Source organism: Nanorana parkeri, unplaced genomic scaffold (genome assembly GCF_000935625.1).
Source record: "Nanorana parkeri isolate BGI_ZX_2015 unplaced genomic scaffold, ASM93562v1 scaffold83, whole genome shotgun sequence".
Classification (NCBI taxonomy): Eukaryota; Metazoa; Chordata; class Amphibia; order Anura; family Dicroglossidae; genus Nanorana; species Nanorana parkeri.
In genome coordinates, this window is record NW_017306351.1 from 2,152,605 (window position 1) to 2,168,482 (window position 15,878).

At 40.5% G+C, this 15,878-nt stretch overlaps 1 protein-coding gene across 2 annotated transcripts in view; it reads left to right on the top strand.

The window, feature by feature from the left end:
- Window positions 1-15,878, top strand: part of LOC108783680 (cytohesin-4-like) — an 83,032-nt gene that overhangs the window by 27,365 nt on the left and 39,789 nt on the right. For both annotated transcript variants that reach the window (XM_018552298.1, XM_018552297.1), the window contains exons 2-6: window positions 1,918-1,991; window positions 5,447-5,511; window positions 5,592-5,658; window positions 12,113-12,231; window positions 15,005-15,085. In XM_018552298.1, coding sequence (XP_018407800.1) covers window positions 1,918-1,991; window positions 5,447-5,511; window positions 5,592-5,658; window positions 12,113-12,231; window positions 15,005-15,085 — 406 coding nt within the window. The remainder of the gene's footprint in view (window positions 1-1,917; window positions 1,992-5,446; window positions 5,512-5,591; window positions 5,659-12,112; window positions 12,232-15,004; window positions 15,086-15,878) is intronic.

A 15,878-nucleotide genomic window follows, 5' to 3' on the forward strand; every position in this document is an offset into this window, starting at 1 on the left:
TTAGTGAGATCTGAATCTGACTAAAGTCAGGATCAGTCTCTAAGGTTATTATTAGCTGTTCCTAAGTTTGGATCAGTCTAATAGCCAAAAATGTTTAAAAAAGTTAATTTATAAAGCAGTCATAGTGACTGCTTGATATTAACTGACAAGAAAAAAAAAGTATTTTTTTGTAATTTTTTTTTTTACAAAGTGTAAAAAAAAAATTCAATAAAGTGTAAAACAAAATTAGGAAAATAAAATGTATATATAAATATATTTTTTATACTATAATTAATATAAAAAAATAATAATAATCAAAACTTGTGAAAAAGTGTTTTCTTCTAGTTTTTTTCCTCATTTTTTTATTTTATTCAAACTAAATGAGGGGTAAGGTACCAATATGTGATATAATTATATAGCCCTATCTTTTCCTCCAAAAAACTATATATAATATGTGTGGGTACATTTAGTAAGAAAGTATATTACTGCTGTGGAAGAATCAGACAGCAAAAATGTAAAAAGTGTGTCAGTCATTTATGAACAGAACCTGAAAACTAGCTCAGTCATGAAGGGGTTAAAGTAATGCAATCATTAGACATGTGCGATTCGTTTCGTTCCGAATCGAAATTCGGACAAATTTTCGGAAATTCGGACATTCGGATGTATCCGAATTCTGAATTACAGATATAACGAATGCAAACAAATCCGAATTTCCGTTTCCGAAATTCGGTAGCGGTAGTTCGTTCGAACGTTCGTTTCTGTTTCTTATTCGTTTCGTTCGTTGGAGAAAAACGTGTTTCCTCCTCAAATGTCACTTTGCTGCAAACGAACGAACGAATGAACAAAACGAATAAGAAACGAAAACGAAACGAACGTTCGAACGAACTACCGCTAACGAATTTCGTCTGAATCCGAATTCCGAATCCGAATTGACTTTCACACCCGAATCCCGAAAAACGAAATAACACAAATCCGAATTTAAAACGAAACGAAATTAAACAAATTTTTTGGCAGTGCACATGTCTAGCAATCATAACTTAAAATATGTACACTGCTATATTATATATAACTGTTTTATTTCTGGAAAAGGAGTAATATTGATAAGGGTTTTTAAGGTGGAATAAGCCTAGGACCATGTACTGGTTAACTTTAGGAATTAGCATAATCTGCCGGGTTCAGTTTGTGAAAAGTTAGACAAACCTTGCTTGAAGATCACAAACTTTGCATTAAAACCCAAACCCCCAGGTCTTTGGGGAAGGGGCGAGGGGTGAGCATTGTTATTAATATCTGTCCACTTGTAGAGCTGATAAGCTAGTGTCAAACAAAAGCCATGGGTATCCAGGCACGGCCATGGGGAACATGGCCATGCACAGATTCCTGATTCCCATGGAATTCTGGATTCCATGGGGGACATGTATCAAAGCCAAAATAAAATAAAAAAACTGTATTTTTCCCTATACAGAATATTCAGCTCTCTATAAGAGCTCTAACACACACTGACAATATTGATCTGAGCCCACCCTTTTAAAGAAAGGGGCTGGGTTATTAATGCCTTCAGATTATTGACTCTCGCCGCGTTATTGACTAGGGCCAAGCATTAAATCCTGTTACTTATTTCTGGTGAAGAACCTGCAAAGGTTTCCAAAATTTGCTAATTCAGGGGATTAACCATGAACCCATGATAGTGGCAAACGCAAACCTCATCCCTATTTACCATAAAATACGCAAGCTAACCATGAAAAACTAATTAAAACCTGCTTCTTACATTTTAATAAAACAGAAGTCTCAATTACTTTGAATTAAATTATATTTATAAATTTGCAGTTCATGGAAGGTCACAAACCACACTGATCCTGTGTATTTGCTATATCAACTTCTTGCCAAAATAGGTATTCTATCCTGACTGATGCACTTTACATCTTCCTTTTGTCCTTCTAGACCAAGCTATGACTCCAACAGAAGAAACCATCATTACATCATCTACTAGAGAAGAGCTGCTTGAACACATTAAAGTACAGTATATACTAAACTCCAAAACCCTTCCTCTTCCTCCATCTTTCAAAGAAGCTTTATAATTTATTATGCTTTTATATTCTTCAGTCACATTTCATTTTCTTTTCTCTATGATTTAAAGTATATCTAAGCCAAGAAAAAACATTTAGAGGGTTATTCACAAAGCTACCTGAAGGATCAGCTGTAGCTCCGGCTGATCCTTCGGCTAGCTTTGGCCGCCGGAGCCCTTCGGTTCAGTAGAACCGAAGGGCTGCTGTACGGGCTATTCACTATAGCCCGTACAGCTCCCGAAGTTGGCCGAGCAGCTCAGTCGAGCCGAAGGCTTATGCTTCGGCTCGACTGAGCCGAGGTGTAACACAAATCGGGCCGAGCCGAGGTGTAACACAAATCGGGCCAAGCCTCGCAACTGACAGCTGAGCAGAGCCAGTCTTGATCTCACGGCTGGCTCCGGCCAGTTGCAATGCCAGATCTGTCATTGCAACTAGCCGGAGCCAGCCGTGAGATCACGGCTGGCTCCGCCAAGTTGTTATTTATTGGCCGTGACCTGCTAGAAGACTCTAGCAGTTCCTGACCAATAGGAAACAGTTGGGCTGAGCTAGCTGTCACTGCTAGCTCTGCCCAATTGTTTTTCTTTTTTAAATTTTTTTTCAATGATCTTTATTTTTGTTTTTTCATTGATCTTCATTTTTGTTTTATGTTTTTTCATTGATCTTCATTTTATCTTTTTTCAATGATCTTTTTTGCTTTTGTTTTTGAAATCTTTATTTTTGTCTTTTTTTGGGAAATCTTTATTTATTTTTTAAGATTTATCATTTCTTTTAACCTTTTTAAACATTTTTTTTCTACTTTTTGCACTGATTTGCTATTCTGCTCTGTACCACTATTCTGCTCGGTACCACCTCGGAGCATGTTCGGCCAGCCGAAGCAAGCTTATGCATGGCTGATTTCAGCCGGTGTACGGCTGAAATTAGCCGTACAAGTCTGAAGTGAATAGCCGAACAGTCTTCGGCTCACTTCACTTCGGGTTGGTTATTCTCTCGGCTGCCTTCGGCAGCTTTGTGCATAACCTTCTTAATATATGACAACGTATCACTCCTTAAATGAGGTGGCTGCATTAGTTTTCTTTTGTTTCAGGCTTTTTTCCCCTTATTTTTATCTTGAGCTCCTGGCAGTAACAAGCCTTCTATTCTAGGGTGACAATGCTTACACACCGTGCTGTAACTATGGAGGAGCAGTGTTTTTACCCTAGGAGAGCAAGTGTGTTGTGACTGTAGAACACCTGCCTTTATTTGATAGTCTGGGGGAGGGGAGATGTTTTGTAGTCCACAAAGATAGCTGAAAAAATGCTAACTGATAAGTACACAGCACAGACTCATTTCGCAGGAAGTTATCAGCTCAGTATTGGTGCTGACACTGCCTACCTTCTGGAGGGTGGCTATTTTTGTTTCCCATGGTCCCTGTGTGTGTTGTAAAGTAACCACTCCTCAAAACTATGGACTACAATCTTATGTTTAGTTTACTAATTTGTATTGAAGTTATAGTCTATCATGTGAGTGAGGTTGAAGCACTGGCTACTTTACAACACACACAAGGTTTAACTTTTGAGTTTTAGGAGGTCAAGCATACATGTCACCAGGGCTGCTTCACCCATATGGGAAAAAGGGGCAAGCTGCCCATTGGTGCAGGTGGCCCACTAGAGCCAATTTATAGCCACAGGTAAGTCTCCATTTGCCTAAGACAGCCAGAATCTTGCTCTTTGGCTTTTCATGTTGCGAAATATGTAGAGTCATGTAAGTAGTTGTAACAGCCACAGGATCCTTTTACCTATTACTGAACATTTTCACATCTCATAACATATTCAGTTCTCTGATTCAATCCCGTAAAGAAATTAGGAGTTGTTTTTTTTACAGTAGGCCTATGAGTTGCTCAAACAGCAGTTAACCAAAAATCAAAAAATATGTGGAGTACTATTTTTAATCTGTGCAAACTGTTTGCGGAACAAACAGCGGGTAAAAAAAAAAAAAGTTGCAGTGGCTGGTAGGACTGTTTTCAGACTCTAGTGGGCCCAGGGCAAACAACTCATGGTAAGCCCCATGCCATCTCTGCCTTCTAAATGAACACATAAAAGCATACCAATATCAAATGTAGAGAGCAGGAGAGAGCTAAATGATTTGTGGAACTACAACTCCCAGCTTGCATGCTGGGACCCACAGTTGCACGTAGGCTGTATCTCTCTCTCTCTCTCTCTCTCTCTCTCTCTCTCGCTACAGTGCCATTTAGTGGGAGACAGGTCAGGAAAAGCATTGATGTATTTTATACATCAGTGGCCCTGTCTTTCCCCACTTTGGTAGACCTCAGATCATGGTGACCTGGTACACAGATATTTATGTACAACGTTGTAACACTAGCCAGACTTCCATACAATAGTTTCAATTCTTCCTTTGAAAAGGAAGAAATAATATCACTCCTCAATCTGTGATGTAATGCTGGAATGCTTGCATGTACAAGCAGCTTGGTCACTGAGTTCTGAGGTCTGGTGAGCAAGTGGAGAGTTACACATACTTAAAAACACTGGACTAATAATATTTCAAATGACCTACTGAGCATGGCTTCTTCAGTCTAGTGGAGGCTTATCTGTGGCTTGAAATGGCTTTGAGTCTGGTGAGACCCCTTCACCTGTGCGCCAGGGGAAACTTTTTGCCAATTTTCATTTTGCCCATATGGTTAAAGCATCCCTGGTGGCAGGCATGCTTGACTCCTGAAACTTTAAACCCAAAAGCAGTTATACCTCCAGTGGTTACATACTAGGACAACACTTTTTCAGTATCTGAGATCTAATAGCAACAACCAACAATAAGGCTCAGGACAGCAAACAAAAGACACATGAAACAGGACTTCAAACAGGGTTCAGGACTCACAGGTAACAAGGTTCAGAGCAGGATTCAGGACTCACAGGTAACAAGGTTCAAAACAGGATTCAGGACTTACAGGTAAACAAGGTTCAAAACAGGATTCTGGGTTCAGGGGAAACAGGAAACAACACTGAGCCATCGTCCTGACTGCAGGGAGGGTTTAAATACTCTCCCAGGAAGCACCAGGTGATGGCTAAGTGCTGGGAGACACCCGCAGGTGAGCACTGGAACTGCAGGGCTAGCTCCAGCACCACCTGGAGGCGCTCTGGATCCTAACACTTGTGTGTGGATGGTTCTTGACACCACAGTCCTTTTTTCACACTTGAAGCAGTTGCAAATTGTCATTAAACAACAGATATAAAGGAATAAATGGTAGCACTACATACATTTAATGTAAAATTAAAAAATATACCAATTTTAACTTTGTAGTCACCAAACCAAACATGATACTGCATTATGTTCCTTGATGTACTCTTGTTTACCTACTCCTTGTTATATATTGTCTGAGTTTTTCCAATAATCCTTCTTGGCCTTGCTTACAGAATTTACAAAATGAAATAACAGAAATAGTGGCAGACATAGACGATTTTGAACGTCTGGAAATAAGGTGAGTAGGTATTACTAAGTTGAAGTTAAACTCATCTGTAGTATATGTACAGGTTATTAACATCTGCACTCATTTTTCAGTCGTAAAACACAGAGGGAGAATGAATTGCTCAGTGCCAGCAGGAAATTTAACATGGATCCAGAGAAGGTGAGTGAAAGAAAAGGGACATTTAGCTTCATATTTTATAGTAGATCTATATTTTGTATTGCCCCCAGATCATCCCACTTAATTAAAGAGCTTGTAGATCTAAAAAGCATGCTGTCATACTCATATCAGATATTCAAATATTGATGTGTGTTCATAACCTGCCATACCATACAACAAGACCAATGTACTATTTCTGTCAATTGCTTAGTTGCATCCTACTATGCTGCTATCTGCCATTTCAGGCTGCAGAAAGACCAAGTAGAGGTTGGCCACAAAGTTTGTAAATTTGCTGGAGAAAGACAATCTCTGGTATATGCCTCCTCATTGGGTGCATAAAAGGTATAGGAGGCCAGCTGGTGATTGGTTTACAAGCAGCTCACCTGCTGTCCTTTCAATTCCTACCTTATACAAAAATGCTACGTGCATCTCTAGTCAGACAGTCATATAGGGAAATAAATTCCTTAACATTGTGACTCATTACAGGAACTGTGTCATGAGATATTATGGAGGCTGTCATTGCCAAACATTCATTTTGATAATGCTAGTTCTCTAATTGTCAGGCTGATGCTTTAGCATTATTGCTTTCTAAGTCACTGACCAGGAACAGGTATAGAAAGAAATTATGACACTTGTCAGTATGCTTATTTCAGGTCTGTGAGTCAAAAGTGCTTCACTCAGAAGCCAGGAAACTAGCATTTTTAAAAAGAGGCCAGCAAGTTATCAATATTGTGTAGGGAAAATTAACTGGTAAACTATGTAGCACCTACTGACTAGACATGTGCGATTCGTTTCGTTCCGAATCGAAATTCGGACGAATTTTCGGAAATTCGGACATTCGGATGTATCCGAATTCCGAATTACAGACATAGCGAATGCAAACGAATCCGAATTTCCATTTCCGAAATTCGGTAGCGTTCGTACGAAGGTTCGTTTCGTTTTCTGTTCTTATTCGTTTCTTATTCGTTTCGTATTCGTTTCGTTCGTTGGAGCAAAGTGACATTAGAGAAGGAGAAAAATATTTTTTCCCCCTCAAATGTCACTTTTGCTGCAAACGAACGAAACGAATAAGAAACGAATAAGAACAGAAAACGAAACGAACGTTCGTACTAACGCTACCGAATTTCGTCCGAATCCGAATTCCGAATCCGAATTGACTTTCACACCCGAATCCTGAAAAACAAAATAACACAAATCCGAATTTAAAACGAAACTAAACTAAACAAATTTTTTGGCAGTGCACATGTCTACTACTGACACCCTTGCAGACTCCAGAATAGAAAAAAAGTTCTTACAACCTTAACAGATAAAGAACCTTTAAGATGACTAAGTATTCTGTGACAAGAGCTCCCGGCTTTAAGGTAGTGGATATTGTAGCTACCGACTCCTTGGGGAGAAATTACTATCTTTTAATCAAGGACCAAGCTTCTACCTTGCTCCTCAAGCTCCTTTTATATGCTGAAGTTTCACCATAGCATCTCTATCCCCAGACTTCACACACTAGGGCTCAAACTTAGGCCTTAGTCAAAGCACTCAGGCAGCAGGCCTAGGAGGATCATACAATTCACAGTATTCCTTCCTCAGGCAGGAGGCCAGGGGGAAGACTGACTTTCCAAGGTCACTTCTGAATATTTATAGCCTCTCCCAGCCTGCACCACTGCCAATAATCTTCCTGATGGTTGGTCAGGAAATTATAAACATTCTTAACTCTAATTAGTGCAGCCTTCCACACTATTAACAGGGTCACTCAGCAGCAGGCAGAAGCAAACACTCATCAAAGCTTAGGAGGGACTCAAGAGGACCGAATAGTCAGAATCAGACTAACTACAGCTTCACACCTGCCCTATAGCTAAGGGCGGGGTGGCTACACTATAACAGAACAAGCCACACATGTGGGCAAAATCATAACGGTGAGCAATGCACTCCATTTTGTCATATCTCTTTTATAATAAAAGTAAAACATTTTGATGGCACATTGTATTATGGATACTATAGGACATGTTTTTATAACTGTTAATAAATAATGATATAAATGAAATAGAGAGAGTTGCAGTGTTGTAAAGAACCTATTACCTGAGCTTTTGTGTCTGAACATGATGAACCCAGACAATGAACACTCCACACCCCAAGAATCTGTTATTATAAATTCCATATGTGCATCTGTACAATTTCTATACTAGGTCTCAAAATTTCTCATTGCCAGTTGCAGTTTCACCATTTGCTCAGTTTAGACCACAAACCTCATGTATATCTGTGCATTTTTGAAAAGCTGAATTTAAAACATGTAATCTCCATGTGACGCATCGCACCCACTCCCCAAAATTGGCCATTATTTAGGCAAACCACGTCAACTCTTGTTATCGTTATCCTGTATCCAGATGTAATTGCAAGCCATGATTACTTTCTTTCTGTTTAAATTAAAACACAAAGTAGCACATTGTTCCACATTTTTTGTAGCACTGATTGTGGTAAAAGCTTCTGCTTTTTTTTCTGATGATTGTAGCCTAGGGCAATGTGTACTTTTCAGTGAAGGGATAGTGGTGTAGTAATTGTCAATGCTAAAGTTTTTTAGATTAGGCAAGCATAAGGAAAAGTCTTCTGCTATATATAATTTACTCTTAGAAAGATGGATGAGTATCCATTTCAAGCTACTCAAAACAAGGATATCTGATTGTTCGTTTGGGAAAAATCATAGCCCCAAGAGATCTTATTTTCCTCAGCATTCATATATTTTGTGCAATGAATGTTACACTAACTCTGCTAAGCAGTGTCAATAGGCACACATGGCATGTTCTGAGGAGGAGCACTTAGGAGAATATTCAGTGCCTATAACACACTGAATATTCCGATATTGCCCTGATGCCCAATTTGCACTTTGGTACTAATTGGGTGGCCCTTGGAGAAGGAAAAATATTTTGTCGACTGGGTTCTAGTACCTAAAGAACATCTCTGAGAAAAACCTTTCTTAATCCTTGCAGTGGGGCTACCCCTGCACTGCAAGGGTTAAGTGCTCATTTCCATCTAGGTACTAAAATAAAAAATGTATGCTCCATCGATGGTATATCCCTTGGCATCCCTATGTCCTATACACAGTGTATTGGACGTGATGACTCAAGGATCCTTAGACTGCTGGAGCAGAGGGGAGAGAGCTGGAAGGTCTGGTATAACAGCCAGCCAGCTCAGAGGTATGGGAGGAAGGGATGTTCAGCGTTAGGGGGGAACAGGGGTTCACTGGTAGGGGTGCTGGATGACATGGAGATGTCAGGGTACAGTATACTAGGGGAACCAAGTTCTTCATAGGTCTGCATGCCAAAGGTGTCTACTTGTCAGCCTGCAGATTCTTCTTCAACTGCATGTCACCAAATATGGTGCAAGCTCCTGGACTGCATTGTCCACTGGTCTAAGGAAAGTGCAAATGGGGTATAGTTAGCATGGGGAGGGGGGTATTAGGATTAAGTTATTTGAAAGTGTAGTTATAGCTTTTAGGCTCCTCTTCAGAGTATATGTTGCAGTAATGTGCATTGTGCCACAACTGTAACACAAGGGACTTTATGCAATGGATTGTGGTGCCATTCACTTGCAATGACAATCCAATGCACAAGCACAGTAGGTGCCATTGGACTTACAATGCAGTGCACCATACGTGTCTTGCCTTGTGATACGCTTCATTAAAAAAAAAGAGCAGGTCTGTCTCATTCTTAATGAAATGGCTGCCTTATCAAAACATACCTTACCTTATAGTAGCGTATCGCAATGCAATGGTACAGTGTAAAGGGGGCCTTAATACTTTGATCTGAACTGTCGACCATGAGACATGTGGACTATGAAGAATTGTGAGAGGGCTTTACAAATGGCAGTCAAATATGTTTTAAGAAACTTCCAGCTGAGGTGCTATATTATATGTTTGAGACCAGCTATATCAAGAAAATTGACCAACACTACTAAGGGGGGCACGGTGACAGAGGCTGTATGACTAAGAATATTTGTTTGTATTAGGGTTGCACAGATACCAAGTACAGTACAAGTACGAGTACATGTACAGATACTTTTGAGCTCTAGAGAGCTTTAGATTAGACTAGAGAAAAATTCAAAAATTAGGAGGCAGCTGTCATTTGGAGCACACGGAGCTCCTGGGATTAGTACATCACTGTTTTAATGTACGATTTTGTTTTTATAAATATAAATAAAGGGATGCACAGATACCAGTTTTGCGAGTACGAGTACTGGTACTTGCCGGTGTAATGTTAGGGGAATCCAGCAGGATCGCAGGACACAGGCTTTGCAAATAAAGTAAAGTTTATTAACTGAAATAGCTTCACAGCAGCAACATAACAACTCAGGTCATCTTCACTGACCAGCTGGCCAACTCAAACAGCAACTCTTCAGTACAACACAAAAGAACAGTCTCACCGACATGAAGATTTCAGAGCTGCAATCGCAGTTTAAACAGTCCCAGACTTCCAGGGTAACTTTCCCAGTCTACAGATTTCCAGCAAGATTACTGACATTCAAGCTCACAGCAGTACACAGATCCCCAAACTCCTCCACACTACTCCTCACCTGCTAGCTACCACTTCCTGTCTTTTAAACCCACTCTTCAGCCAGCAGGTGAGTTAACCCCGTCTCATCCTTTAAAGGGACCACAGTCCACACAGAGGGGAAATATAGCGTCCTTCCAGGACCCAGCCGCGGTGTCCTGTACACCGGGTAATTACAAGTACGAGTACTGATACATTTTTGTTTATTGTCATGTGACAGTTTTTCTAAAACAATACAGACTAATGATTTCAGGACAGTGGGGGAGTGCCAGAGCCAGGTCACAGCTGCAACCTCTGCAACCCTGGTAGTTCTCATGAAAAGGCCAAGTATCTGCACGGGTACTCAAAAAGTATCTGTGTATCCCTAGTTTGTATGTATGTATGTATGTATGTATGTATGTATGTGTATGTATGCTAAGTGCTCATTGGAGCAGCTGGGTGTCATTTAGCCCTGGTTTAGCTAAACACATTTTTTTACAGCTTGAAATTGAAGCTGTACATACATTGCAACTGAAGCGTGGCTTCGGGTCGGCCGAACATGCTCAGCATGTTCGGTCGACCCGAAGTGCAGAAGGAGTTCGACTCAGCCGATCCAACAGCTGAGCCGAACCTCCGGCAGGCTACTTGCTGCTGTTCGGTCTATTTTGATAGATGACGAACAGCAGTGAGTGAATAGCCGAATGCCGCCGAGCAGTGAGTGAATAGCCGAATGCCGCTGTGGGACCGAGCAGAACAGAAAAACAGTTAGAAAAGTAGAAAAATAAAAATAGAAAATGATTGTGCAGAGCTAGCAATGACAGCTAGCTCCGCCCAACAGTTTTCTATTGTCCGGCGGTTCTGCTGCCATCAAAAAAAATAAAAATTTTTAAAAAAGACTAACTCTCCCTGGTGCTCTGGGAGTCTCCTGCTCCCGGCCGCCAAGGAGAGAAACACTGCTTTTTATTTATTTTTCTTATTCTGACACGGAGCCGTGTCAGAATAGAAAAAAAAAATGTTTGGCCATAGGAATGCATTGCTAGATTCCTATTGGCTATTTCAATTTGCAATAGCCAATAGCAAACTAGCATTGTTCCCGCCCTCTGCTGCTGTCAATCAGTAGTGGACCTGATGGAAAACTGCAGCAGCGGGCGGGTGCAATGCTAGTTTGCTATTGGCTATTGCAAATTGAAATATCTAGCAATGCATTCCTATGGCCAGAAATTATTATTATTATTATATAAAAAAAGAAAAAGCAGTGTTTCTCTCCTGCGTGGCCGGGAGCGGGAGACTCCCGGAGCGCCAGGGAGAGTTTGCTGTCTGGAGATCGTTGTCCCTGGTTAGCTGGTAACCAGGGACATTGATCTCCCTGCAAGTGGCCGGAGCCAGCCGTAAGATCACGGCTGGCTCCGCCCAGCTGTCAGAAGAAAGCCAGCTTCGGCCTTCAGCACGGCTCAGCCGAGCCGAGGCATATGCGTTCGGCTCAACTGAGCCGCTCGGCTAGGTTCGGGAGCTGTACGGGCTATAGTGTATAGCCTGTACAGCTAGCCGAAGGATCGGCCAAAACTACGGCTAGATCCTTCGGCTGCTTCGTGAATAGACCCCTTCATTTCTTTATACAGGCCTAAACTTTGTGAAACATTTCTCTATTACTTCCAATAAAACCAGTCAATATAAAATTTGACAGATAGCCAAAACTTGTTTTAATGTTTAGGTTGTGCACCCACCCTGATTCTATCCAATAAAAAAGTTTTGACTATACATACACTTTAAATAGCTAATCATTTTACATATTCACTACTGAATTTTGTGTTTTCTTCTGGAGTTCTCTTTTAAGCAGCTTTTGATGTTATTTGTACCATATAGTATATAAAAAGTGTAAAGTATTACAGTTTTATAGTATGGTAATTGGTATTTATTTGTGTGATCACTTGATATTTCAGGGAATTCAGTTGCTAATCAACAGAAAGTTCCTGGAACAAAATGCAGAACAGATTGCTGGCTTCCTATACAATGGTGCCGGACTTAGTAAGGCTGCCATTGGGGAGTACCTTGGTCAAAGGTGAGAAACTAACTAACACAAAATAATATGGTTTACATATACTGAAAATTGGTTCAGTATAAGCATTGGACTTTACATACCCTTATTGTGCCGTTTAACTTCAGAGAACCAAACTTTTAGATTTCCCTGTAGATGATGGACTTATTTATACGCCACTTCCCGCTTTCAAGATTGACATGCACTTGCTTGGATAGAAGACTCATAGGAGCCAAGCAGCATTCAGTTAACTGTTAAAGGAGAACTATGAGGTGAGTGATTTTCACTCAACCTCATAGTTCGAGCTGACCTGCGACAATGAAACTGTCACACGTCGGCTCAATAGATCGGGAAGTTAGCGAACTCATATCGTCGCTCGCTCACTTCTCGATCATCTCCCTGCAGAAAGCCGTGACTGTCAGTCACGGCTCCCTGCAGGGATTCCCCCCCTCCCTGCTCTGATCCTCCACAGCTGACTGGAGGAGCAGATGGGGGAGGGGGCGGGTACAGCTGGCCCTGCCTCTAGATAGGCAGAGTCAGCTGTCAATCATGCAGCTGGGTGGATCTCGACAGTAATCCAACCGACTGCGGCGGTCTCAGTATACCGCGAGCTGTAGCTCATGGTATACTGAGCTTTGGGTCACGGGAGGATGCTAGTTTATGTCCTCCCGTGACCCTGAGGAGAACTATGGGGAAAAACACTTACCCCATAGTTCTCCTTTAACTGTTAGAAAAATCACTGGGTTACTGTACTGTGAACATTGCTTTCTCACTTAATATAACGCTCATATTTTGTCAGTTTCATCAGTGTAGGACAAGATCAAATCTGAGAATAATTTACTAGTGGATTCATTTTTACCCTACCAGACAACCTTTTTTTATTGTATTATTATTTATTTTTATTATTTTATTAGAAGCAGCAGTAGTAGTATGTAATGCCCCCTTAGCTTTAAGTGGAATTCCAGGATTTTTTTTTAAATTCTGCTCTGTACAAAGGTGTTACCTCTAATGATGTTAATCCTAGGCCCTGCTTGTTCTACTACTAGGATGCTCTACTTCCTGCACTGCCACTGAGAAGTCTGGATCTTGTGCGGTGCATGGATCATATTGTGTAGCCACTCCCATCTCTCCCCTTGTTCATTCACAAAAAGCCTTGTATTCTGTTCATGTTCTGGGAATACACAAGAATAGAGGAGTGGCAGGTAAATGACAGGATCCCCCATTGCCCATGTATACAGAATGCAAGACTTATGAATGGACAAGAGGAGAGGAGGGGGCAGCTACATGACACAATCCCCCCATTGTAAAAGAGCTGGAAGCATGTTGAAGCATTAGAGTAAAACCACTAACACATGTATCCAGCATTGATGAAACTATCATTTATAAAACAGACAGCAGCAAGCAAGACATGGGATTACCGTCAATAGCTGTAACTCCTTTGTACAGAGCCCAATAAAAAAAAACACAAAAAGTTGTGGAGTTTTGCTTTAAGTAAACACAAGATTGTTATTTTTAAACTAGTTCTCCAGAAGTAAGTAAAAAAAAAACAGCTCTGGCTGCAATACTCACCTCCTCTACAGCAATGTCCCCCAAAATAATTTATTTTTACATCCTAGATGTCCTCAGTCTTCTGGGTTAAATGACAGCTGAGGACATACTGTGAGTGCAGGCCATCATTAACTCGTCCCCTGAGGAGGTGTCACCATGGCTCCTGGACACAGTGTAGTTATACAGACAGTAGTGCTGATGTAATCACATCAGTCTTGCTCTCTGAGAACACTGGGTAATGTGAAAGGTCTTAAGAGATCTGAAAAAGATAAGTATAAAAATGAAAAGCAAAAGATAGACACAGAAAGAGTATCTGAACCCCAGAGCTGGGCTTTAATGGATCCACATTGAGCATAAAACCAGCCAACACTTATTGCATTTTGACCACACCTGGCTTTAGTCATAGCTGGTAGAACATCTTACCCTAGCTCATTAAATGGATACATAAACACTCATGCACAAAAAAAATGGAGTAAACCATCTGGTACTTCTAACACTTTAAAACTCTTCTGCTTGGGGAAAACAATATAAAGCAGCATGCTTGCTTGACCCCCTACACCCCAGTCTGCTTGTTGGAACATGTCCATCAAAAACTGAAATAGGTATAGGTGGTGGATGCTAAGGATTTGTCCTTTTCCTTCCGATGTCTGTCACATACTTATTTCATTAGATCTTCTCAATATAGCTCTTACCCCATTACTTCTGCTGTGTTCTAAAAAAAAAAATAGCATCATTAAAAAAGCAGAGCATCACGCTTCTGTAAAAATAAGTCAGGTTTCTGGGTGAAAACCAATGCTAAGGTTAAAGTATAAAGTACTAACTCCTAAACCACTGAACTGCCCATAAGCTTATGTAGGTGCAATATTTTTTTATCTTTATCTCTAACGGCAAGTTTACTCTGACTTACTGACTGACCACAGAAATTACTGTAGAAAAGCCCTGTGTAAATTGCTTTCTTTGATGAGTTATTTTACTGGCCTGATGGGCATCTGACATAGTTCACACTATTGTATTGTATTTTTATACTGCTGTAGTGATATATTAATACAAAGTAACTTCCTGGAATTACTTTTAAAGATATATGACAGAGTGTCTGTCTTGTGAAAACAGTTTTTTAGATGTGCCATTGTGTATTTTCCTCTTACTGTTTTTTTTCCTCTCTTATCCAGCTCTCTGCCTCTTTCCCCCCCCCCCCCCCTTTCATCCCATTTCCTTCCTCACAATTCTCTCTTTTGTTCTGTCCCTCCAGGGAATCTCTAAATATTCAGGTTTTACAGGCATTTGTGAGATGCCATGACCTTAACAAACTCGGACTAGTGGAGGCTCTGAGGTGAGAAATATATTGTAGGTATCATTATAAAGTTTCTTACTGCCTGCTAAAATATAATCTGGGTTTCCTTAGTTCAAGATTTGAATTATTCACGGAGAGAAATCAAAGACTGCATTTAGCAGGTTAGATACTTATAAAGATAGCGGATGATGAAGAAGCACAGTTGTTAAAGTGCATGTCTGGGTAAAAAAAAAACATCTTGAGTACATCTCTCCAATGCATGCACATTTCCCCATGTTTTATTCTTTTAAAAATGCTGCAGAAATATACATGCGGACCTACTAGAAATCTTAACTCCTTTTGTGCCTTGCCCAGTTCTCTGCTTGACTACAAACACCTCAGCCTCTGAGGGTGACAACTCTGCACTTAAATCTCAACCAACATTGTCATGGTACATGCTGCGTTGGTGGAGGTTTACAGTTATATTTGGGTAATGCCTGGACCTAAACTATGACAAGTACATTGATAACCAAATGTAATTTCTATTGCCATTGTGCCTAGCTGTTTAATAGGTTTTATTGTGACTTTCCTACACAAATGAACAAGTTGCAGACAGGAGAATTTTAGTCAGGAAGGTTCTTTCAAACATTGTAGGAGAAAATTGGACATAATCTAATGTATTCAAAATATTCAAAGGCTAAGCCTTCTGATTGTGTCTGGTGTTTATTTGTGGGAAATTTGCAGGTGGGAGCAGAAGGAAATAATAATACTTACAGGTATGGAAGGGCCTGTGTCTCATTCCATGTAACAATACCAGGCTAGTCAGCCATGTCACATGGGTAGTCCAAAGCCC